Consider the following 25,140-nt stretch of genomic DNA (forward strand, 5'->3'; position numbering starts at 1 on the left):
AATATTTTTTTAAACTCCCAGCATCTGGACTCCAACGGCCATGTCAGAATACTAGCACTCATTTAAAAAACCAAAACTTTCTAGCTTGAAAATGTGAACCCTAGCAAGTTTAAAAAAATCAGGGAGCAACTGAAAAGAACACAAGGTTTATTCTTCAAGTCTCATGGTCTTTTGGGTCCTGACCTAGACACTTGGAGGTGGCGATACTGCACAACTGAACCTTAAACTCCATCTTTTCAAACACAACCAGTGCCTCCAAAGAGCTAGGACTGTTGTGAAGTCTATCGTGCAATTAAAAAGTGTTAAAAACTAAAAAATCCTTGCACAAGAGCACCTCACAGGCTAGAGAGAAGATGCTGTCCTTCCACACCAGCTCAGACACCTGCTTGCACCAATGCCCTTGCAACAAGACAAAGTTCACCAATATCCCCCAGCACATCCTGGGAGAATTCAACACAAAGGGTTATTAATCACATACGGTGGTAGTGGCCACAGATGGCCTATGTGCAAGATGGCTCAGTCCCCAGGGTCATTACCTTGAAAGCTACAACGGTAGAACAGAGCAGCTGTTAGCACAGGCTGAAATGAGTTCACCGAACATGGATGGATGGAAAAAACAACTGAGCTCAGAATCCCAAAGTACCAGTTCGCACAATGTTACCGCCAGTCTAACAGTATTCGGTGTTTCTTCTTAAAGCCCCAGCTCCTGGAGTCAAGTAATTACATGAGACTCTCATCTTCCATTTTTAAAAAGTTAATAGCCACAGTTTTGCAATATAAATCTGACCCCTAAAGACTCAAAAACCAGAAAGCACATAAAAATGCAAATTTATTTCTTTTAAATCTCATTAACTGGGTGGGATCTGACTTTGGCTTGTGCTTTTTCAAAAAGTGGGGGTCAGTGAAAGTGTCTTAAAACCCAGCTGCTAGCTATCATATTGAATTTTTGGAAAACCAACCCCATGTAATTGCTGTCATTGGCGTTCCCAGGGCCTCGGTGGGGACAAGCGAGGGTTGAGGGGTAAGGACTGTACTACATTTCTTAATATAGCACTCATACTCAATGCTTGAAGGACACCCAAGTTAAACACAGAGAATCTACAGACTTCTAAGAAGGGCTTTTACTGGCAATGTGCATCTAAAGGAAATGATCTTATTCCCCACCTCTGAATTCAGCGACAAACTTCGGATCTTTGCAGCTGTCCAAATGAAATCACACACCAAAATGTTCAGATGTATATTATTTTCAGACTTGGGATCAGTCAGCCACTTCCCAAAACATTAGAGGCACTGAATCCTGAATCTTTATTTTACGCACTTGAAATAAGACTAAAACAGGAGCCCAATGGCTGCCTGTATTTTGGGACGTAAACTAAGAAGAGACATGGCTGGTAAAGCTGCAGCTGGCTATTAAGCAGCCAATTTTCACCAGGGTTCTCCACCGAACAAGTTTCTCCACATGAGGCTGCAGTGTAAGAAAAAGGAGGGCTACAACAGAGAGAAGATGATCTTGTGATGAAGGCACTGGCTTGTGACCCAAGAAATGTTGGTTCTTTTCCTGGTTATGCCACAAATTTCCATGTTATGTCAGCCCCCCACTTCAGATGTCCATTATACAACAGCGTTTAATAGCATGACCACAAGCTATTTTTCCCACAGGGTACTCTGGGGCTCGGACTGGGTTGCACAGCAACGTTCCCTGGAAGCTGAGCAGCCACCCAGGCAAGATTCCAAAGCCGTCCAGCTGATTTTGACTTATTTTCCAGGAGTTTTTTATCAAAATAAAACAGGGGGCAGCGTGTGTTTCTACTGGTGTCCAAATCTGCACACGCCTTGATGCACATAAAATGTATTCCTCCCCATGCATGGAAAACATTAGAGGGAACACTGCTGTGCAGTAAAGGAGACCGTTGTCTGCAGGGACACCCCCCTCCCCATCCTTATTTGTTGCAAAGGTCCGAAGTCTGCAGTGGGGGAAGCAAGGGATTACAGGATGAGGAAGGACAGATCTGTGATTGAGGCAGCTGAATGCTGCCCTGGGGGAATCCAATTCCATCCTTGTCTCTGCTGGAGTTCCTCTGTGAGCCTGGGGGAGATTCCCAAACTGTGTTCTGAAGAACAGTGGTGTTCCACAGCATGTGGATAGGTGTTCTCTGAAAAAAAATTTAGGCTAATGATTTTTTCCTCCTAAAATATTAAATATGAAATTTTGGGTATATCAAAAATCCTAAGGTATTTGAATAGTATTTAGTTTGCAGGTATATTCGTATTTACAATGCATTCATAAAAGTATAACTGTTATGGGACTCAGGCCGAAACAACCAGTTTGGATTGTTTCAGCATGAGTTGTGTTCAGAGAAATCACGTGATGCTGCACCTAATATGAGGATCCATCCCTCCAGCATCATTCCCAATATTAAACAGATTTGTGATCAAAAGATGCAAAAACATTCTTTCCATTAAAAAACTGTCAAATTTGACTTATTTTCCAGGAGTTTTTTATAAAAATAAATTTATAAGAAACCAAAATTTAGAAGGATTTTCCATACCTAACTTGTTTTACATTTCTTTTTCATAAAAATGTTTTTAAGCTTTAAGGACAGATGGTTCTTTTTTGAACATTATCCTTTCTATTTTTGTACAAAAAGCGACACTAACCAGCCTTCTTTCAGCTGTTATAGTGATGTTTGTTTTGCGGTTGTACTTAATTTTTAAACTTAATTACACGGTTGCTAACCATCCTCCTCTCAGAAGGACCCTAGCCGTTCATTCAGATGATTTGCTCTTGTTCTTTTTTGATCTTTGTAAAATAAAATATGTATAAGAAAACTAACTCTCTAAAATCAGCTTTTGAGCATTACATGCGACTATGTTTCTATAAAAACAGATGCATCTGATGAAGCGGGTCTTTGCCCACGAAAGCTTACGGTCCAAAATATGTTAGTCTATAAGGTGCCACAGGACTACTTCTTGTTTTTACAGAAAAATAGTTACACGAAATGCTCAAAAGTTGATTTAAAAGAGTTACGAGCAAATCATCTGAATGAACAACTAAGGTCCTTCTGAGAGGAGGGGATTCATCTGATGAAGCGGGTCTTTGCCCATGAAAGTTTATGCTCCAAAATATCTGTGAGTCTATAAGGTGCCACAGGACTTTTTGTTGTTTTTGAAGATACTTGGCTTACTTGGCTACCTCTCTGATATTTTTCTATATTCAACCATCCACTCACACACACACAATCAGCATGTGTGTGTTCCGTCAATATATTCCATGCTTAGAAGTGTTCCATGGCCAAATTACTTCGGGAAACGCTGCCACAGGGTTATGGGTGGGGCCAGAAATGAGAGTTTAAGGGGCCTCTGGGCTGGGGTGCAGGTGGGGTGAGGGCTCTGACCAGGGGTGTGGACTCTGGGAATGAGGGGTTTGGGAGCTCTGGGCTGGAGCCAATGGGGGTTGGACTGGAGGAGCAGACTCAGACCTGGGCAGAGGGTTGGGGTGCAGGAAGGGGTACAGGCTCTGGCGCAGCGTTCCCTGCAAGCTATGCGCTTGTGTGGTCACTTGGGAGAGAATCAAAAGCTGCCCAGGTTTTGTGTTTCTGTTTGTGGTGCGCACCCGCACCTGCCTCGGTGCACGTAAAAAATGTAGTCTGTAGATGGGCGGAAGAAGTCCACCCCACACGTGGGGGGAAGATTAGAAAGAGCGCTGCTCTGGGATGGGGTCAGGGATAGGACTGGGGTTGGCGTATGGGAGGAGATTAGAGGTGCTGGCTCCAGGAAGGAGTTTGGGTATGGGAGGGGGTTGAGGCTCTGGCCAGGCGGTACTTATCTCAGCTGGCTCCCAGCTGGCAGTACAGTGGGGCTTAGGTAGGCTCCCTACTGCCCTGGCTCCAGCCTACTTCTGGAAGCGGCCAGCATGTCCATCACCTTGGCAGAGGTGCAGCCATGCAGCTCTATGTGGTCCACACTGCCCTGCCGGCACCCGCCAGCACCGCCCCTGCAGCACCCATTGGCTGCCATTCCTGGCCAACGGGAGCTGCAAACCCAGTGCTGTGGCAGCACACAAAGCTTCCTTGATCACTGCTCCACCTAGGGGCCGTAGGGACATGCCAGAGAGCAGGCACTCAGCTCCAGCCACGCTGGGAGGTGTCAAGGCTTCTGGCCCATGGTGCGGAGCCTTGTCACAGACCAGATAAAATGAAGCCCTGGACCAGAGATTCCCCACCCCGGTCTAAGATGTGGTTATCTCCTTCAGAGAAAGCGGCTGCAGGTTCTTTAACAACGCTAACTGCCCTGTTGGCTGGTTTATATCAGATTGTTTTGTAAGAGGGAGCTAGAAACCATCTAGCTCAGAGGTGGCCAAACTGTGGCCCTCCAGCTTCATGCGGCTCTTTGCGCCATTAAATGTGGCTCCTCCTCAGAGTCGCGTGGCGGGAGTCCTGTTCGCTGCTCTGTGCGTGTGCCCCTCTGCTGGTGGGAGAAGCACGTGGCAGCGGTCGTGGCTCCGGTGAGTTGCCATCATCTATTTAGAGCAGAGGGGGCTGGGGGTGCCCTGCTCTGGGGAGGGGTGGCAGATTGGGTTAGTGCAGGGGGCTGGGGGTGCCCAGCTCTGGGGAGGGGTGGCGGATTGGGTTAGCGTGGGGGGGCTGGGGCTGCCCAGCTCTGGGGATGGGTGGCGGATTGGATTAGTGCAGGGGGCTGGGGGTGCCCAGCTCTGGGGAGGGGTGGCGGATTGGGTTAGCGTGGGGGGGCTGGGGCTGCCCAGCTCTGGGGATGGGTGGCGGATTGGATTAGTGCAGGGGGCTGGGGGTGCCCAGCTCTGGGGAGGGGTGGCGGATTGGGTTAGCGTGGGGGGGCTGGGGCTGCCCAGCTCTGGGGATGGGTGGCGGATTGGATTAGTGCAGGGGGCTGGGGGTGCCCAGCTCTGGGGAGGGGTGGCAGATTGGGATAGCGCAGGGGGCTGGGGGTGCCCAGCTCTGGGGAGGGGTGGTGGATTGGGAGCAGCCCCGGGAGTGGAAAGAATGAGAAGTGAAGAGGTCCCAGCTGAGCGGGTTTTCAGATGAAGTGGGAAGTACAAAAGAGGGAGGTAAGGAGAGGGGAGCCAGGTAGGACTTAGAGGAGGCAGTACAGGGAACCTAAGGGATAGGCAGGCAGGGAAGCAGGTGATAAGGAAAGAATAAAGCAAGGACTAAGGCTGAGGACAACCTTAGTGATGTAAGGAGGATGTGGAAGGGAGGGTCAGGGCAAGGGGAGAGGTGGTAAAACTGCTGAGAGAAGTGGAAGTAGGAGACAAGAAGGAAAGAGGAAATTATGGGTATGTCTTCACTACCCAGAACATCGACCAGTCAGGGTCAATCCTCCAGGGTTCGATTTCGTGTGCCTGGTACAGATGCACAAAATTGACCTCTCAGGGGTCAGCAGAGTTTCTCCCGTCAAGCTCCCTGTGTGAAGACGACCATGTAAGTCAACTGCTGAGAAGGTGATTCTAGCTACACAGTTGCTGCAGGTGGACTTGTGTATCTACAATCGACTTTAATACCTACTGTAGACCTGACCTATGTGGAGAAGGGCATTAAGTCAAGCGACACAGAGGAAAAGTGCAGAGAGAGACACAGATTAATGAGACCAGCACAGTGCCTGGCCAAATGGGTGAGTGAAGCAGTCTGATATTTTCTTTACAGAAGGCAACCAGAATTGCCACAAGTGGACAGTCTGGGGCTACAGAAAGGACTGAGCTTGTAAAAACAATGGAAACAATGCAGTATGTCTTCACATAACATGAGCTTAGGTGCACACAGCAAGTGTTATCATTGGTGCGATCAAGGCTCAGGAGGCTTGGCCGTGTAGAAATACAGGCTCCAATTCTTGTGTAATTGGTAGTGCATGGCAGCGTAATGTTGCCCAGAGGATAACGAACCCTTGAACTGTAAGTCTGGCTCATCAAGCGTTTGTAATGCATGTCTTTTCCCCTGGCGATAAAGGCCGCAAGAATTTGCATAACAACTGTACAGCTCAGAGGAAAGCCTTCTAAGGTGGTTGATGATTGGCAAGATGAAAGTGTTCAGCTGGGGTAAGGCTGCCAAAGAATCAACATATGTCAGAATAAAGGCTGTTCTGGTGGCCTAACATTTTGGCTCCTTGTGCTACTTAATGGTAATTATTAAATTTCCTGGCTCTCTCATTTCTTTTAAAAACAAACAAAAACATTTTGTAGGGATTTTTGGTTTTACCTTCAAGTTGCTGAGATGTACCTTTTTATTTTATTTTTTAACAAATGCATTGAAACTACAACGGAAGAGGAAAAAGCATGCTTCTCTGATGTGCCTAAATCTAACGAGTGAGAACATTTACCGATCACTTATCTGATTTCCACCAACACTTACATGCTCAAGGTATCCGGAACCGCTTAAAATAAGTGACTTTTCAACTGCTGATTAGACTCAGGAAGTGTCTTGCATAGTCCCATTTTGTTTTGCTTTTGAAAAGTTTTCTTGGAAGCCAAAGGGATGGTAAGGAAAGAACCAAGGCTGCATGAGGACAAGGACCCAGCAGAGTTGTGGGTACTGATAATTGACCACTGTTGCCACAAGCTTTGCTGCTATGGACCAAGAGGAAGTGAACTCCTTTCTGGTGTTAACAGCATGACTGTCCACTCACCCCCTACGTCCCAGACAGCTTCCTGCTCTGGGAAATGCATTTGGAAAGAACTGGTATGGGGGAAAGGAAGACGGAGGAGACAGCTTTGGGCAGTCACTGAGCTACTGTGAAAAGTTTTCAAGTTGTGTTTTTAAAGCCTCTTAGAAAGAGCACTCTGAAAAGAATTAGACTTTATGAGCTTTAAACAAGACAGGGAGGAGAAAATTTGTTTTTTTTTTCTTGACTTTACAAGTATGCCTATTTGCATGCTTCAGCAGGACTGGGTAAGATATCATTTGCCTACAGTCTGTTTTATCCTTCTGGCCTTCAACTAGCACCCATTTTCTAAGCTGTGGCAAAACATGCTGAATCATATTCCACTTACAGACATCTTCTCTAAAGTGTTTTGTTACACTTCTGGACAGGCATCCCTCTTGGTCGCAGCTAATTACCCCCACCCCGCCCTCTTTTTCCCCCTCACTCTCCCTTTTCAGACTGGCTCACAGACAAGGATTTGCTTTTTACCATCCAACAATAGACAGATTTAAGGAACAGTTGGTTCGACATCATGCGTATTCTCTGAAGCTCCAGGAACACACAACCCGGAACTGGGTGCCGAAGTCATTGACTTATTCAGCAACTCAAAAGTTTTCCCACATTTTAACAAGACTAACAAAAGACAAATGAACAGAATGCCCATCTCCAGTTAAGCTAAGTTTGGCTTTGTTTCTGCAAGTTATTAGCAACATATGGCTAGAAAGCTGTCTTCATTTACTTAAACAACATCTGCTTTCCATCCCTGACCTCCTCCTGCTTTCCCAGTGCCTCAGCCCTTGCTTGGGTGTAATTTCATACTAGTCTGGCATGTCCAAGTTTTCAAAAACCGAAGAAACAGCCTGCAAGTTTGCCCTGCTTTTTTTCAACAGGCTTTCAAAAGGGTAGTGGAGCAGCTCCCCCAGGCACATTGTTTCTTCCCAAATGACCCCAAAAGTGGTACTTGCTTAAACAGAAATGCCAGATCAATGCTGCCTCTGCCGCTGGTGAGCGGCCTGTGTAAGTTCATAGTCATGCTTTGGCAAGGCAGTATGTGAGATGGAGAGAGAATGAAAGACAAAATTATTTTTCATCAGTCACTCTTCTTCAGTTAAGGAAAACTCAGGTCCATTTTTCTCCCCCCATAAAGACTAGGAGAGCCATGGAATACATGAAATTAGCCACTGGTTTATTAGTATCTTTTCTTTACTCACATGGTCCACTTTTGCCGGTACTGGTACATTCAGGTCTGGCAACATTTTTAGAGAATTGAATTCTAAAGAACTAGAAGAATTACCCAGTGTTGCTCGGGTTCTTAACTATTAATTTTTGGTTTTTTGGAAAATAAAATGGAACTGTTCATGCTTCAGTTAAATCACTGCTTTGCAGTGGAGGGTGTGAGGAGCTTCCGTATGAGGCTGCCCTGAGAAAAGAGGAACACCCCCGCCCCCTCTCACCACGGCAGCCTGGGGCCAGATGAGGAGTGCCTCTGCATGGCTGCTGTAGCTTCAGCAGGCACAGCCAGGGGAGGATGTATGTCCCCTAGCTGGGGTAGGTCCAGGCTCGGAAGGTGGGGGCACACCCCCACCAGCCAGCACCTTTCGTCTGCCTGGTGAGCTTCAGCCCTCCCCTCCCCCACCACCCACTCTACAAGGGTCCTGGAGGGTGAGAGGCTCAAGGCTGCGCAGTCCTGGACAGGCAAGGAAGTGGGAAGGGGGGACCAGCCCTGTTCACCTCTTTTCTATATGGTTTTATGAGAAGCAGTCCCATTCCAGGCACATCCCATTTTCCTGGCACCACCAGACATTCAAGCTACGATAACAGGAAGCTGTACTGTACACCAAATTTGATGGTTCCACCTTCCACTATGTAGGAGTTCTTGACAGACAGAGTCTTTCAAATATGTAGTAGGAGGACATAAAATTGAATATGAGAGATGGCTTCTGAACTAAAACAAACAAAAAATTAACTCATTTATACTTGACTTTTGCCAACAACTCTGCAAAGTAGAATGAATCCAGGTAGGATAAGGAGGAACAGATTTGGGTGTACAGTCCTCCAGAGCAGTGCGTTTCGGTTTTGGACTGAGCTGAGGGCAGGAAATACAGAGTTGTACCAAAGTAAGAGTTTTTTTGAGATATAGTCTGACTAGTACCTTAAACCAGGCAGGTTAAAACACAGACCCACCGACGGGATGCAGAAAGATGTTGACGAAATGATGTGCAGCTAACTGCCTATACAGTAAACACACCTCCACTTATTGAATCACACTGGGTGCAAATGGTAACCAAGCATTATCATATTTGGACATTTATTACCACAGAACTCTTTTAAACCACTCTCAGTAGGCAACCGCCCAATGGATTACCATAGCAAATCTTCCATTTATTAATAGCTGTTGGACGACTGGTAATTTCTCACTGGTAGAAAGGTTGGTGGGAGTGAGGAATGGCTCTGAAAAATACAGGCAGTCATTCCTGTTTTTGAAGAGCGAACAGGTCACCTGTATACACAGCCCAGAAGAGGGAGGACAAACAGATACTTTGATGGTTAGTAACTATTTATTCAACACACTGGCCCCAGAAAGCCATTGACTATATTTCACAAATTCTTTGAGCGTTAGCACGTCTGATGACTTGCTTTGATTTGCTAGCAAGTTAGAAGGCTCTCTTTTACGATGTGCCCCGAAATGTTGGGCATGCTTTACTACTGTGCTGTGGCCTAACCATACACTAAACAAGAGGTGAGTTTGCAATGATTCGTGCTGCACTTTGGTAGCGTGTTTGGTGACGTTCTGTGAAGTTGTTTACATTTCCTAAACAAGTTTAAAAATTGGGCTTGCTGGATTCCCTGAACAAAGCAAAGTTAAAACTCAAGGAAGGTCCTTCAAGAAATTCCTTATCATCTGGACTTTCACTCGGTTCATTTCATTCTAACATCCGCCTCAAAATCTGTTCCTGAACACTCTTGCACAGTTCTGGTGATAAAAGAATCCTCCTTTAACAAGAACAGCATCCTAAAGACATATTGCCTAGCAGTTTGAGCACTGGCCTTATAAACCCAGGGCTATGAGTTCAACCCTTGCAAGGGCCAATTTAGGGTTTGGAGGGCGAACTGTTTTGCTTTTTTTTTAAATTAAAAAAAAAAAAATCTGTCAGGCCTGGTGATAGGTCCTGCTGTGAGTGCAGGGGACTGGACCTGATGACCTCAGAAAGTCCCTTCCAGCACTATGAGATAGGTATATCTCCATACCCTGACTAGGAATATTTAAACTTACCAAGATGCAAAAAGTAACTTCTCCTCCGACTACCTTTCACTCCTGAAATAAAGGCAAGGACCTGTTGGCTGGGTCTACACTACAAAAATAACTTTGAAGTTGCTTATTTTGAAGTGCAACTTTGATGTAGAGCATCTACACACACCCTACTTTGAAGTTAAACCTCAAAGGCAGGCACTACTCCATTCCTGGGAATAGAGTAAGGACTTGGAAGTTGGGCTAACGTAACTTCGAAGGAAGGGAAAATGCGTGTAGACTCTCTGCTGGCTACTTCAATGCAGTGCCTAACTTCGAAGTTAGTTCCTATGTAGACGCACCCATAGTGGTCCAAAGAACGGACAGAAACAAGCACCTCCATGGGAGTTCTTTCGTCTGCTTGGCCCACGGCAAGCTGGGGAGGAGGTGAACGTTCTTAATGACAAGCAGGAAGAAGAACTGGGGCTCACCCATAGGTACTACTACTTGCTGCTGCTTTGACAAAATAAAACTGTGAGTAGAGTTTTCCCAGTACAAATAGAATATAAAGTTGAGCCCGAGTGTTTATCTAAAATAGCTCAGTTCGATCTTAGGTAATTGCAGCTCCGGATCTAGAATCATCCAAAACCATTTTAAGCTTCCGTGCAGCGAGCAGCAGGAGAATTGGCAAGGGTTTGATTCATACGGTGTCAGAAAGCGTGGCTAAAATGATTCAGATTGTCCAGCTGGCAGAAGCTGGAGCTGTATAGACTCCTGGAGAACTCCTGACCGTGTCTGGCACACACCTTCCTGCCATCATGTGGCAGCGTCCCCATTCACACAGAGCGGTGCTACTCGCTACAGGACTGCAATCACATCGGTGCTGACAGAAAGGATCCCATTTTCACATAGGGCAAGGCACCTGTGCACTGCAAAGTGTGACAACATGCACTTAGAAGCGTGTTTACACTAGTGCAGGGTCCAGGAGCTGCAGTGTAACTGATCATCAGGCTCTGTATGTCCTTCCAGCTGTGCAAAAAGCACTTACCCGTTTCCGAAGGTTTCTCTGTTTCTGACCCACCAGACAGGAATTCATATCTGGCCTCGGCGACACTCGGGGAATGAGCCAATGCATCGTTAACCCAAACAAGCGCTTCTGCCTGTAGCGTCAAAACAAAAACAGAGATACTCTTTCAATCAGAAGGTGGACTGTTAATACCAAGCTAGTCAGCATATTATCAGATGGGGGGGGGGTTCAAAATCACTGTGCACAAGGTGAGCCCTACTGCCACTGAAGCCAAAGGCAGCAGACAGGCCAGTACCGAGCACTTTTGAGAGTTCCATCTCTAAGGTGCGTCTACACTAGGAACTAACTTTAACATTAGCTTCGGCGTTAGGCACTACATTAAAGTAGCCAGCAGAGAATCTACACACCTTTCCCCCTTATTTCTAAGTTAACTTTGAAGTAGGGAGCCCAGTTGCGAAGTCCTTACTCCATGCCCAGGAATGGAGGAGTGCCCTATCTCGAAATGTAACTTCGAAGTCGGGTGTGTGTAGATGCTCAGCTTCCAAGTTACTTTGAAGTTATTTTTGTGGTGTGGACATGGCCTCAGTCTTACACTCACGATGTTCAGTGATTTTGGGCCCCCAACTTGCAGCACCTTAAAGGGGCTTAGTTGACAGAGGATGGCTACTCAGCAAAGTTAGTGACCCCTATCAAAGGACCTTGGCCTGTACAGTATATAGAGCTTTTGGGCTTGAGGTTACTGTAGGAACAAAGACTGAAAGACTCCCAGTTTTAAAATTCCCTTTAAAAACTACCACTCAGTCAGAGAATTTGTCAAGATGAATTCTGCAGCACTAAAAAAGCCAGTACCTTCTACACTAGGTGATAATTCTTTGTAGTCAATGTTGGGCACTCGGTTCCCTCAGTCAAGTGGGACCGTGCATATGAAAGATTTACAAGCAACAACAGAAGAGCGAAATGATCAACTACAGTAAGTTTTGCTCCCAAATCACCTCTCCACTTTGGGAGCATTACAGCCTGGAAGACTTCGAAACAGAAGGTTCACAGTAAGAAAAGGCAGGACTAAGAGAGACAGGATCCTACCCAGACAGGACCCATATTGAACTGTGCGTACACAGAGTCACTGCACAATGCAGAGGCTTTAATCCGCTTTTAGCGGGAACCAAGACACAGTCAACAGATGAACTGAAGAATTTCAGACCCAAACGCCTTTGGGTGACTGTGATTTCATTCATCAGCTAGATCCTTTATAGGCATATGCAAACTGATCCACTGAATCCTGCTTTCATGCCAGCAAACAAGAGTTTTTGACTCTACCATGCCACACTGCCAGGAAAGAATAAGCAGCCTCCAACAAGAGCCAGAAATTCCTGTCATTTTAATTCACAGGTTAAGCTTTACGAAAACAGGTGCCTAAAATTAGACTGGAAGCCTCCTTCAGATACCTAAAAAAAGCTGAGTGCTCAACATTCTTGGAAGCAACGTGGCCACTTACTCAGGTGCCTAAGTATAGACTTAGGCCACAGTTCTCATTCGCACTTAAATATACCCTGACTTTCAGGCCTCTTTGGTACTGCTCTGGCATTATAAAGGGGCTTTCGCATAAATGAGGTTCAGGTCCTTAGGAACCTAACTTTAAATACCCATTTTAAAAGAGCTGAGCTAGAAATAGTGCAGTTTTAACACCACAGGAAGGTAGCTGCCATTTCAACTGTCTCCAAAGAGAGACTGTGCTGTACCAAAGAACTGAACTGGAGCTATTGGATGCTGAGAGTTAAGATTCCTAATTTCTATTCCCAGGTTTGCCATTAACTCTAGGGCTGATCCATAACCTGCTGAAATCACAAGGTCTCAGAAGCCAAGAGTTTAGAAGCATTCAGAAGAGGCCCAGACATTCACAGGGAACATTCCGAGCTGCATTAGTAAGGATTAAAAACCAAATACAACTTTGAAAGTGATATAAACCCTCATACCTCAGGGCACAAGCCAACCCCGCAGCTGGAGGTTAGGAAGCAACCTGCCTCGTAAGCAAGTTATGATATTTTTAAAATCATATTGAGCTCTTAGTCTTGTGGCAGTGAGGTGGTCCCACCTACTGAATTACCGACTCCGTTTCTGCAGCATCTCGTGCTTGGGCTTGATAAACACGCCATGCTATTTGAAAGCGTACAGAAAGCATGGCTCTCTCCCACGTCACCCAGACCCCTGTTCTCATTCAGTAGCTTGAGGGCTGCAGGTGTAATCCACACACCTATGTGTGGTTAACTGTCCCATGTAGTGGTATCCAGACCACGTCACAAAGCAAGAATAAGTGTCTTCTACAGCTTAAGGCAAAAGCCAGTCAGCCCTTAGCTCAAGCTGCAGGGGCACCTGCACTAAGGTCCCAGGTTCAAGCCTACCTAAGGGCAGTTACACAAGTAGTAACGTGATTTGCTTATTTTCTTAACATCGCTCAATAGTTCATATAAAAGTTCCCTATGCACTTGGATATGCAGTTCAGTCATTAACATTCAGTCCAATGCAAAGACCTCTCACTAAGGTTTCAGTGGTACATTCAGTCCTTAATGTTGGTCTTTAGCAATGCTCCAAGGCAGTGCATCTCGATGTGGTTTAACATGAAGGCAGTAGTAGATTTTTAAAAGACGCTCAATAGCCTCTAGGACAGCTATTTTATGTAACCATTTATTTTATTTAATCTGAACTAGGCGGCTGAATCAGTCTTTAGGTATCTAAGTGGTAGCTGGTATCACTTTAGGTATCTAAGGGATAGGTATCTAAGTGGTACCTACTATCATTTCAGGTGTCTAAGTCGTACCTGAGCCCAGAGCACCAGGGCCTCACCAGGTCTCACAGTGGAAGCTCTTGGTTGTGCACTTCAAGAGTCAGGCCACTAGACATCTGTCCATAAACTTAAAGCCCCCCATTCGACCACCTCAGCCAGAACACTCTGGTACAGGATGAAACTCTCTAGTGCTGATCTAGTCCAGCACCATCAGGACCTGACTGGTGCTGATCCAGAGATTTGCCAGAGCACAGGAGGTCAATATTGTCTAGCAGCATTACCAACATTTCCACTGCTTGTTGGGCTCTTAGAAGACACTTACGGGTAAATTACAGCTAAATAACAGCATAGAACACTGAGAGCCAGGACTGGTGGATGTAAATAAACTTTATAGGACCACAGGAAACTTGGCCACACACATGATAAGTGGTCGTCCAGCTCACTAAAATCATGCGGGACCCGAGATGTTGCCAGACCTGAGTGTGCCAGACTAGAGCGGTTCAGCCAGTATCATACTCGTAATGACAGCCACTAGGGCGAAACCATTTCTAAACAGACGAGTCAGACTGACGGCTGCTGAGCTACTGGATGTCAGAGTCCCTTCTGTGGCAGATATCGGAGGGGTAGCCGTGTTAGTCTGGATCTGTAACAGCAACGAAGGGTCCTGTGGCACCTTATAGACTAACAGAAAAGTTTTGGAAGAGCTTCTGCGGCAGAGTGACTTCTGGAGGAGCAGCTTTGACTGGAACAAGGGGCTCGTTTAAACCAGACTCAAAAAAATCCCCCTGCCACTATCAGAGTCAGATTCACAAGGAGAAGAGTCCAAGGGAAGGAAGAGGGCCAGATCAGCTGACATAACTGTTGCTTAGTTAATATCCCCTCCCCTCCAGACCAGTCACATCAACTGGCCCCCACTGCATATATGTTGCCCACACTTTTCATGCGCACTCCATGCCTCACTGCCACCCCTCTCCTGGCCAGCTTCCCTGCACAGAGCTGGCTGCAGCTCTCTACCTGCAGGGGGAGCGAAGTGCCAGCAGATCTGGTTCAGATACTGGTGCAAGAGCTGGTCCCGCCTCAGCAAGAGCAGAGAAGCAATGGCCACCCAGCTGCCTACCCCGGTAGGCCCCGGCACCCCTCCCTTGCTATGGAGCAAGGCCGAATTTGAGCGAGTAGTATTACAACCTGGTTCGTGGGCATTGCATCGGTGCTCAAACACCTCCCCTTCGAGAACGCAGCTTCCCCCATGCATAAAAAAGGGTTTTTTGTCCTTTTTGGGCATCATCACTTTTTCTCGGGGGCTGGAGCCAGCAGCTGAACGCCAGACAGGCAGAAGGTGCAGAGGACCCTGGCTCTTAGCAACCTCGAGTATGTGACAAGGCAGCAGAGGAGTTGGGCCTTGTTCCAGGTGGATTCCACCTTGGAAGCAAAGGGAGAGCCCCAGAGATGAATACAACCCTGAATGCAACAGACTGGTCAGATGCAAGAGAGCTTCCAGCAGTTCAGAGGAGTTACTGGGGTCAGGAGCAGAACAGCCAGCACCATGGTGGGGTGTGTGAGGAAGACCACCGTGGTACACATCTTGTAGAGCTGGAAGGGACCTCAGGATGTCATCTAGTCCAGTTGCCTGCCCTCTTGGCAGGACCAAGCACCATCTCTTTTTTAATCTATTTGTCCCAGATCCCTAAAAGGGCCCCCTCAAGGACTGAGCTCAAAACCCTGGGGTTAGCAGGCCAGTGTTCAAACCACCAAGCTATCCCTGTCCCCAGTGCAGTCCTTCTGACTGCACTCCACCTGGCTCCAGGGCTCAAATAATCCCTGCTTCCCCTGGGCCTCCATGCAGCTTGGGAAGCCCACGTTCATGGCAGTTGGTGAAAGACCATGCAGCCCAAGGGTAATGTAACTGATGCCAATTAACAGGGGCTTGCGGAAAAAAGATGTGAAACTAACAAGGTATTTTGTGAACCTAAGAGTTCCCACAGCAGCTTCCTGGTTGGGTCTGGAAATAGTCATTTTATTAGAGAAACACAAAGATTCTTCCTGTTCACTGTAATAAAACGATAGCCCGAGTAGAACAAAATCGTCCTATAAATCCTGGTATTTGCTCAGTGCGGAGAGTGGCAATTATTGTCTCTATGACCACTTGTCAGCTGCTGCTAGTTGAGGATAAACCAACTCCCCACCTGGGCATTTAACAGTAAAAAGGAAGCAGAGCACCACTTCAGCAGCAGCAGATCAGATCAGGCCTTCTTTTAAACAGCTGGTTCATGACTGAAACTCTTCTGAGAAACCAGGTCAAATGTCCCAGAGGCCTCGTATGCACGTCCGATCACTTAATCCCCTAATCAGACGTTGCCTACACATTCTGATGACTTGGCTTTGTAGCCCCATCCTACCAGAGTGCAAAGAGCACTCGACTTGTGCAAGTCTGGAGCTGATGAGGTTGGTGAGGCGGCAGTGACTCGAAATGCAACAAAGTGGGATGTGGGGAGTGTTTCCTACTGTCCTGTGGCAATGCCATGAGAGTGCCTCAGTTTCCCTAGGCACCGTATCAGTGCATAGTTGGTGATGAGAGTTTGGCGTGATGACCTGGGACATGTACGCAATGACCCTCCATGCCCTTCGTAACCTAGACAACCAGATGACACCTTTCCCCTCCCCACCTCTTCTGGCGAAAAAGGACCAAGGCAGGAGAAGGCTCCTGGCTGATTTGAATTTTGAAACCAGGATAATCTCTTTTCAGGCCAAGGGCTGCCTCTTTTGAGCTTCTATAGAAAAGCTAGATACCATTGCACGACCTCCCACTGACCCTCAGTTCACCAGCCTAACAGCACATAACCTCTCGAGCTGGGAGTTTAGAGCCCCAGTGTGGAGTTAGTTATGTACGAGATGTCCTTGAACTTTCTCTATCATCAACTTGGTCTGCTCCTGACCATCAACACTATGACACAGTCATGTGCACTCAGCTTTAAAACCCATCACTGGCTCTCTGGGACAATACCTAGAATCCTATGGGGATACACAATCTGTATCCACAAAATGAGGGGCAGCTATCCACACTGACATCTGCAGCTGCAAATACTCACAGGGATAAAGCGACTACCTGCAAATCTGTAGGGTTCTCAACACAAAATTTGTATCTGCATCCATGTCTGCAAAAATGAACCAGTGATTTCTGCAGTTATATGTTTGCATGCAGATACCCATGGATTTAAAGCAGATATCGGCAGATTGACAGGGCTGTACCCATCTCCTTTCTGTGCTGACCTCACCTTTTCAGCCCTGGGTGTCAAAGTGCCTTCCTTCTGTGGATGAAAAGGCAGGTACACCCTGCCCCATCAGACAATGCCTCCGTCACTGAGATTCACTCACGTGCGGCTTCCAGGTTGATCACGTCAACTCCCTGTGATTGGGAATAAATACACTAAGCCTAAAGCTGCAGACCAGCACAGCAATCCTGGCTTGGCAACAGGACATCACTTCACTGCACTTCTCACCATGTGGACTCATCACAAGGGCTCACCTTGAACACCCTACATTTCCCTGGCCCATGCTATGTCAGAAAGCACCTCTTGCTCTGGTATTGCATCTTTATTCCACAAGAGTTGCTCTCCTTGCAACTTACTCAAAAATATGCCATTCCTTTCCCAAGGAGGCACAATTAACCACAGATCTCAGCACTCAGAGCTAGATGAAAGTCCACCTTTCTAGCTGCAAGAGCAACAGGAGAAAAGCTTGCACAAGATCTTCCCTTTCTGTCAGCCTCCTGGAAAGGAAGGAGAAAACTAGTTTTCTTGCTCGATTGTGTTCAATTTGCAGGCAGCTATGAGTGATAGGTGCCTGGTAAGAACCTAGTAGTTGATTATGGTCACTTAAATCACTGGAGCTGTATTTGTTAGTGATGACGTGTCTGATATTAAGTCTCACAAACCTATCCAAAGAGTTTCTATAGCAAGACTAGAAACTGAAGCCCATCAAACAAATGCACCAGACACATACAGAGTACCAAGCTCTTACCCCGACAGTGACAGAGATAGTGGAAATCCTAACTGAGCCCATTTCCTCAAGCACTGCATAGGAAAAAAGATTTGGGCCATATGAATAATGCAGGAGATGTGTCTTCTGAATCTCCATTAAAAGTTAAGTGATCCCAACAAAGTGCAACTGCCTATCTATAGCCAGATCCTCAGTTGTTGTTACTCAATGGTGAATAGTCACAGAGAGGTAGCCCTGTTAGTCTGTATCTTCACAAAGCAAAAAAGCAGTCCTGGAGCACTTTAAAGACTAACAAAAAATTTCCAGATCTGAAGAAATGGGTCTGTCCCACGAAAGCTCATCACCCAATAAACCATTTTATTAGTCTTTAAGGTGCTCCAGGACTGCTTTTTTGCTTTGTGAAGACACAGACTAACACCGCAACCTCTTGGACTACCGAACCCTGTGCAACTTCATTCACTCTTTTACATTTTTCGCTACACTTTGAAGCAGAATCTTAATTTTACAGACTGGCAACCTAGTAAACAACTAGTTTTATGGATCACAGTTCCCTGACAGGGAGAAAAACTCAGAATGAAAGTGATGTTGATGAAGAACAAGTTGACTTCTCTGCACGTTCTGATGCCATCAGTGCACTGGAAATCACTTTTCAGTGGTCTGAAGAACAAGACGGGGGGAAAAGCACTGAAGTCCTTACTGCAATGTATGCAGCATACCTGTTGTTCTGAGGTGGTCACTTCTATAACCTTTATGAAAACCTAAGACCCCAGTTAGTTCAGAAAATAGGAGTTCAGGGTGATGCACTGTGTATAAAGGCCCATTAGGGTATAGCTGAAGTTACTAGAAGAGCACCAGTTATCTGTTGCTCTCCCACACTGCTTCAGTCAGGTTTTACCTCAAACAAAGCTCAGCTCTCCAGCAGGCATCCTGTGGGGTTACGCTGTTTACAGTGACAAGCATCCTTCTGCAGCTAGGAGACACTGAGCAACAAGTTGTTGATTGCTCCCAAGCCTCTACATGGCCCCAGCAATAGGTTTAATGCAAGAGAACAGCATGACCAACAAATAAAATAGTCCCTGCAGCAGAGTACACTGCTTGCTGTGTGCACGAAGCAATAGGTGAAGACTAGGTGACACTAGCAGGAGGTCGGGGAAGTTTAACTCCCCTGCGAGTTTATCAAAACACAAATGGGCGAGGTGGGGAGAGTTGTTTCTTTTCTTTTGGCAAGACACTGACCTACAGAGCACAAACAACAAGCCGTCCTGCAGCACCTTCAAGACTAGCAAACGTATTAGGTCCAGAGCTTTCTTGGATTGGCGCAGATAGTTAGAACCCAGGGTTTATACAGGTCGCTAACCTGAGCCTGATCCCATTTCCCGGGCCCCGGTGGGAGCGCTGCCTGGGTAATAAGGAGACCGGATCGCTCGCCGACATTGCATCCAAAGCGAAGCGAGGTTACCAACGTGCACTGACGGGCTAGCCCGGCCCACAGAACCGGGGTCGGCGCGTGCAGCCCCGCCCCAAAGAGCCCGGGCCGGCGGCTGAGATCTGCTGCCAGGAGCCCGATTCCGGCTGCTCAGCCCCGCTCTGCCGAGCGCAGGGGGCACGACCCTGACCCTGCCGGGACGAGCGCGGAGCAGCGCTGGGGCACTGGGGCTCCGGCGGGGAACGCCCCGGGACGCGCCGCGGAACGGGGCGCTCGGCGCTGCACGCCCCGCGGAAGTTGCGCGGGAACCCGAGGGTGCGCCGCGCCGCTGCATTCCGCTCCGCAGCCCGGCCGGGCGCGCGGCAGCGCCTTACCCCGCCAGCGCCGCCGTCCATGGTCCATCGCCCGCCGCGCGGGGCCCTGGGCCCAGGCAGCCGGGGCCGCGGCGCGCGCAGCCAAGCTTGCCCGGGAGCCGGCTCGCGACCGAGCCTTCCCCCGGCGTCTGGGCATGTGCGAGCCGGCCGCGGCGGCTCCCCGGCGCGCATGCGCCGAAGGGTCAAGGCGCGAGAGCCCCCCCCCCACCCCTCCGGGGAGCCGCGCGCGACGGGAGCGCACCTGCTGCAGGGCTCGCGCGCCGGGAGCCGACGCGGCGCCGGGCAGCGTATGGCTCCGCCCCCCACCCCCAGGAGCCTGTGCAACCCAAAGCGCAGGGGCCCCGCCCCTGGAGCTGGCTTCCCGCCATAGGTGCTGCCATCGGGGCGCTGCAGCAGCACGCCCGGCTTGCAGCGGCTTCCCGTTTGGTTCAATGGCTCTCAGCACCCCACCCCCTGCACAATGAACATTGTTCCAGCCCCACCGCCCAAAGCTCCTCCCCGGCTAGCGGGAGGCTGCGCCCTTGGGGGCTGTCAAACTGGGGGGGCGGACCCCCCCATAAGCTGTAGGCTTGGCGGCCGCTCCGGAGAAATTCAAATGCCGCCCGGCGGCTTAGCAGAGCGCCCGCGGCTGTATTTGTGTCCCCGGGTGGTGCACATTGGCGCCTGTCTTCGTGCAGGTCATAACCGTTTTTCTGCACAGGTTGGGGGAGAGATCAGAAGAAGGGTCACAACCCTGTTTTAGTGCGGTGGTCAGGGCTGGTGCTAGACTTGCTGGAGCACAAGGCAATGGGCTCAGATTGCAGATCACCTCCTTGGGACCAAAGCCCATAGGCTTCAGTTTTGGGCCTTTACTGTAGCCTCCTGACCCACCTGGGGCAGCCGGGGGGCGTGGGGCGGGACTCAGGCTTGGGTCCCTCCTCCCAAGGTCAGGGAGTAATTTGTGTTGGGGCGGGGGGAGGGGAGAGTCATGGGGGATGAAGTTGGAGAAAGGCTGCTGTGCCGTGTAGCTGTACTGTGCCTTCTGGCGGCTGTCAGCATCCAGGACAAAACGGGTGTGTGTGCTTTTGGGTTTATCTCCCAGGAGTGAGCTGTGCAATCTTCCAGAAGTAGGTAAAGCAGCAATCCATGAGCAGGAGTAGCCCTGCACAGATGCCAGTTTACACCCGCTGATATAAGTCTGTGTTTGCAGAACCTTAGGGCTTCCCTAGCAACCGGAGCAGAATGTGAACCCAGTACCCTGTGCCAACAGCTCCTCAGGTGCCGTTGTACCAACCCTGCCCCTACTCACTGAGATAGGTGCCAAGTTCACTGACGCCTGGACAGGAGATGCAGACAGCTGTGCACAGGAGGTGGAGACGCCTGGCGGCGAGACAGCCGTGCCACAGGAACGGCCAGTGCTGGGCACTGGCTCCTGGGGGCAGCAGCTTCATGTTCTGCTCCAGTTTCCAGGAGTGCCTTGTAGTTCTGTGGATATCAGTTTATATCTGCAGCTGCAGGTGTACATTTACTTGCATATGATGAAGTGGATCTTTGTCCACCAAAGCTTACGCTCCAATAAATCTGGTGCCACAGGACTTCTCATTGTTTTTGTGGATACAGACTAACACAGCTACCCCTCTGATAGGTACCCATTTGTATCCATGTACAGCTATACCAGTGAGGAAAAAGCACAAACAACTCAAATTCACTCTTGGCTGTGCAATAAGGAATTTCAGGATTTCAGAAAGCACCGTAATTAAAAATGCAGAGATTGTGTGTGTCCATAGGCATGTGGCATTTAAGGGGAGTTGTTTTTCAGAAACACCTAATGGCTACAGGAGCACAAGTGCCATCATTTTGTGCCCCTAACTCCCATAGATTGCTTTAAAAAACCTCCATCCAAAATAATGCCCCTACAACCCATCTCGATGAAGTCACTTTGCTTTGAGTTTGAGCAGTGAAATATAAAGGGTTTTTCAATACTGCTGGACTGGAGTGTCCAGAAATTAATCTGATGCATTTGAGGTTCTCTTATTTGCTGCTGGGTTTCTGAAACATAAAGGCAACCCCAGGGTAAAATGGCAAGATTTCTCTGTACCCATTAGTTCTGGTGACTTGTTTGTAAATTAAAGCTGAGATTATATAAGACTGATGGGCCTGCAAGAGCAGGGTGGTAGGGGCAAGGAGGCATTAAGAAAAACAAGTATCATGGCTTTCCTGGAAGGTGGCTACAATAGCTGTCATTGATAACCTGGATTAAGCAGGGCATTAATTTAATTACACCCATTATTTCTGTACACTACAGTACACATTGTTTTAGCAGGACTCAAGTAATTCACTGCTGGGGTTCATGCTGAGCCCAAGCATAATAATAGGCTAGTGAATGAAGTTGTTTTCAGTTAATTCAATATTTTTCCCCTTGTACTTCTGTGATTTTTCACATCATTTTTCAGTTCCTGAAACTTAACCAATTTTCAGCAGTGCATTTTGGTTGCAACCATTTGCAAAGCTGGCAATAGCATAGGCTCTGAAGCAAAACAGTTCACCTGGGGGCTGAACCAGCACTTGTTTATAGTCTAAGCCTGATCAAGTTTACGTCTGACAAAGTGCAATAATGCAGAGTAGGGGCTCGCTCATGCCAGGCCAGCACTGGATAGTGACAGGCATTGCTGGAAACCAAGCTGGCTCACTAGTGGGTTAGTACAGGTTAAACCTCTCTCTCCTCTCACACCCTCGGAACCTGACCGGTGCTGGACAAGAGAATTTGCCAAACGATGGGAAGTCACTATTGTCTAGCAGCATTACCAACACTTTCACAGGTTATTGGGCACTTAGAAGACATTTAGGGGTAAATCAGAGCTAAATAACAGCATCAAACACTGAAAGCCAGGGCTGATGGCTGGAAACAAACTTTATGGGACCACTGGAAACTTGGCAGCATCCATGGTAAGTGGACATCTGGATAGCTAAAATCCTGCTGAACGACAGCTGTTGCCGGACCAGAGAATGCCAGATTAGAAAAGTTCAACCTGTACCTATGTTCTTCTCTCAGCTTTGTAGCATACATTGCCCGCATTGGTTGCCTGGCTCAGCAGCAGAGGAACCTACCCGCTTCCTGTCACTCCGAAATTGGTGCACACCATTAATCCCAAAAATGGAGGAAGGTTTGCTCAAATAGCTCCACTCCTGTCTAAGAGGACCTGGGAGGTATTCACTCTGCAGATGACACCCACTCCTTCTCCCTCCCCTGTTGGAGGGAACGAATAACCCAGGACTTTGCGCACCCAGCTCTGACCTGGTCCAGATCGGACCAAGATAGCCTGGTGGATGGTAGATGCAACTGGAAGAGTTCCAGAAAATGGTATTGCCCTTACATGCAATAGCCATTTGTAACACAGGTGCGCAGCTCAAGCATGGTAGTAGGCCCTTGGTGGCCAGGGAGGAGCTATGGATCTGCACCGGCTAAGAGGAGTGGGGCCTTTCCCACGGCAGTGCAGATCTTGCCTCAGCTAGCCAGGCCTTTGGGACTAGCTTTCTGGAGTGTGCTGTGCACATGTGGGAGGCCATTCAGGAACAGAGGTGCCTGAAGTCTGGGGCTGTGTGCTAGTGGAGCACCAAGCCACGAGAATGTAACTAAGGCTGCAGAGTCAGCACTGGCTGCTAGGACAGTCCATACGCAATCTGAGGTCATGGTTGTAACCCGCAAAGACCTAAATGCATGGGGATCTGGTTACATGACAGCTCACCACCCTCCCTGGCCTGCAGAGACCCTGAAGTAGAAGACCACTCTTGAGTGGACTGGTTGACTGATGGATCTCAAACTGTAATTGTGAATGTGGGGACATCATGGGGATGAGATATGGGGGAGGTTTCTAGCGAGGTTTCATGAGGATTGTTCTCTTCTCCAAGCCACTCAATATTTACTTCAATGCTCTAGAACTGGGGTTCTCACACTTCCCTTGCTGACAACAAAGTAGCTCCATCACCCAAGGTGGGTTTCTCTGCTCCTCTTGGGCCTAGACGGACTCTCTCCAGCTTAGCCGTGCTCAATGCTGCAGGCATCATTCCATCCAGACCTTGCCCATCTCATCCCAAGCATTCCACTTCATGCTGAGGATTCTCCTCCCCCTCCTCCCGGCTCACTGCCCCACCATCCGCCAGAGAGATGAGAAAAGTGATTCCCTGGGCTGAGGAAAGAAAAATCAGAAAGTGGCATGGCGAAGAAAGGTGGGGCAGAACCCTTCCTAGAGGTCAGAACCAGTTCTACCTCCACCTCTCCCGCAAACACGGGGTGCCAAAGAACATAAGAATGGCCACACTGGATCAGACCAGAGGTCTGTCTACCTCGGTATCCTGTCTTTTGGCAGCAGCCAATGCCAGATGCCCCAGAGAGAGTGAGCCGAACAGGGAATCATCAGTAGCCCCAGAGGGATAGCTGGGTTAGTCTGTAGCTTCACAAATAACAAGCAGTCCTGTAGCACCTTGGAGACTAATGAATTTATTAGGTCATGAGCTTTTCTGGGTCAGACCCAGGAAAGCTCATAACCTAATCAATGCATTAGTCTCTGAGGGGCTACAGGACTGCTACGTAATCATCAAGTGGTCCAGCCCCTGTTGCCCATTCTCAGCTTCCACCAAACAGAGGCTTGGGACACCTTCCCTGCCTATCCTGGCTAATAGCCACTGATGGAACTGTCCTTCATGAATGTATCTAGTTCTTTTTAACATTGTTATTGTCTTGACCTTCTCAACATCCTCTGGCAAGGACTTCCACAGGTTGACTGTCCAATGTGTAAAGAAATATTTCCTTTTCTTTGTTTTAAACCTGAGATCCATCCATTTCACTTGGTGGCCCCTAGTTCTTATGTTGTGAGAAGTCAGTGCCTTCTTTATTCACTTTCTCCACACCAGTCATGATTTCATAGCCTTCTCTCAGAACTCCCTTTAGTGTCCTCTTTTCCAGGCTGAAAACTCCCACTCTTATTAATCTCCAATCCACTCACTAGGAGAGAAAACTACAGCTAGAAGCTAGTGAACGAGGATGGGAAGCCATGAATGATGCATTCCAAGAGGACTTCACGCCTGCTGGGAGCAATCCTGACCTGTGAGAAATGAAGCAGAACTGCAGGAGTCCAGGGCCTCCTGGATATGCCAGCTACTACCTTTACTGGCCAATTCCTCATCTGTGCAGGTGCCGGTCAAGATCTTCTTTTCATCTGAAACTTCTTCCCCTCATTCCACCTGTGAGACCAAGCTGGATTTCGGACTGGAAGTACTGCTCAGGACAAAAATAGGTGCGACCAGGCTTGTTCCGAGTCTTGGCAATACTCTGTGCACAAAATATTCCACAATTTGAACTCATCTGTCTTCTGGTGAGGGGTACATATGGACATGGAATCCAAACAGAGGTGCCCAAAGAGCCCCTGTGGGAGACTGTCGAGGATCTGCATGCCCTGTGGCCTTGCTGACATAGGAAAGGCATTGGTGGTGTGCCCCTTGCTTACTGTCAATCTCCAACGTCCTCCCCATGGATGGAGTAAGTTCCCCCTCTCTCCTTCCCTCTCCATCTGGGTAACAAGTTGAGGCTTCTGATCTCTCCTAGAAGAAAACATCACAGCTGTTCAAAGAAAGGGGCGTAGGGGGGGTGGATTCCAGAGC

At 48.2% G+C, this 25,140-nt stretch overlaps 1 protein-coding gene across 5 annotated transcripts in view; it reads right to left on the reverse strand.

Moving 5' to 3' along the window:
• PSD3 (pleckstrin and Sec7 domain containing 3) overlaps positions 1–19,638 on the reverse strand; it is a 136,472-nt gene extending 116,834 nt beyond the window's left edge. For all 5 annotated transcript variants that reach the window (XR_012645609.1, XR_012645610.1, XM_074994603.1 and 2 more), the window contains exons 1-2: positions 19,504–19,638; positions 10,947–11,058 (exon numbers count right to left, since the gene is read on the reverse strand). Coding sequence is in view for 3 of the 5 variants with exons in the window: in XM_074994603.1 (XP_074850704.1) it covers positions 10,947–11,058; positions 19,504–19,524 (133 nt within the window). In the remaining 2 variants the exon portion in view is untranslated. The remainder of the gene's footprint in view (positions 1–10,946; positions 11,059–19,503) is intronic.
• Positions 19,639–25,140: the final 5,502 nt, after the last annotated feature.

This window comes from Carettochelys insculpta, chromosome 5 (assembly GCF_033958435.1).
Source record: "Carettochelys insculpta isolate YL-2023 chromosome 5, ASM3395843v1, whole genome shotgun sequence".
In the NCBI taxonomy this organism is placed as follows: domain Eukaryota; kingdom Metazoa; phylum Chordata; order Testudines; family Carettochelyidae; genus Carettochelys; species Carettochelys insculpta.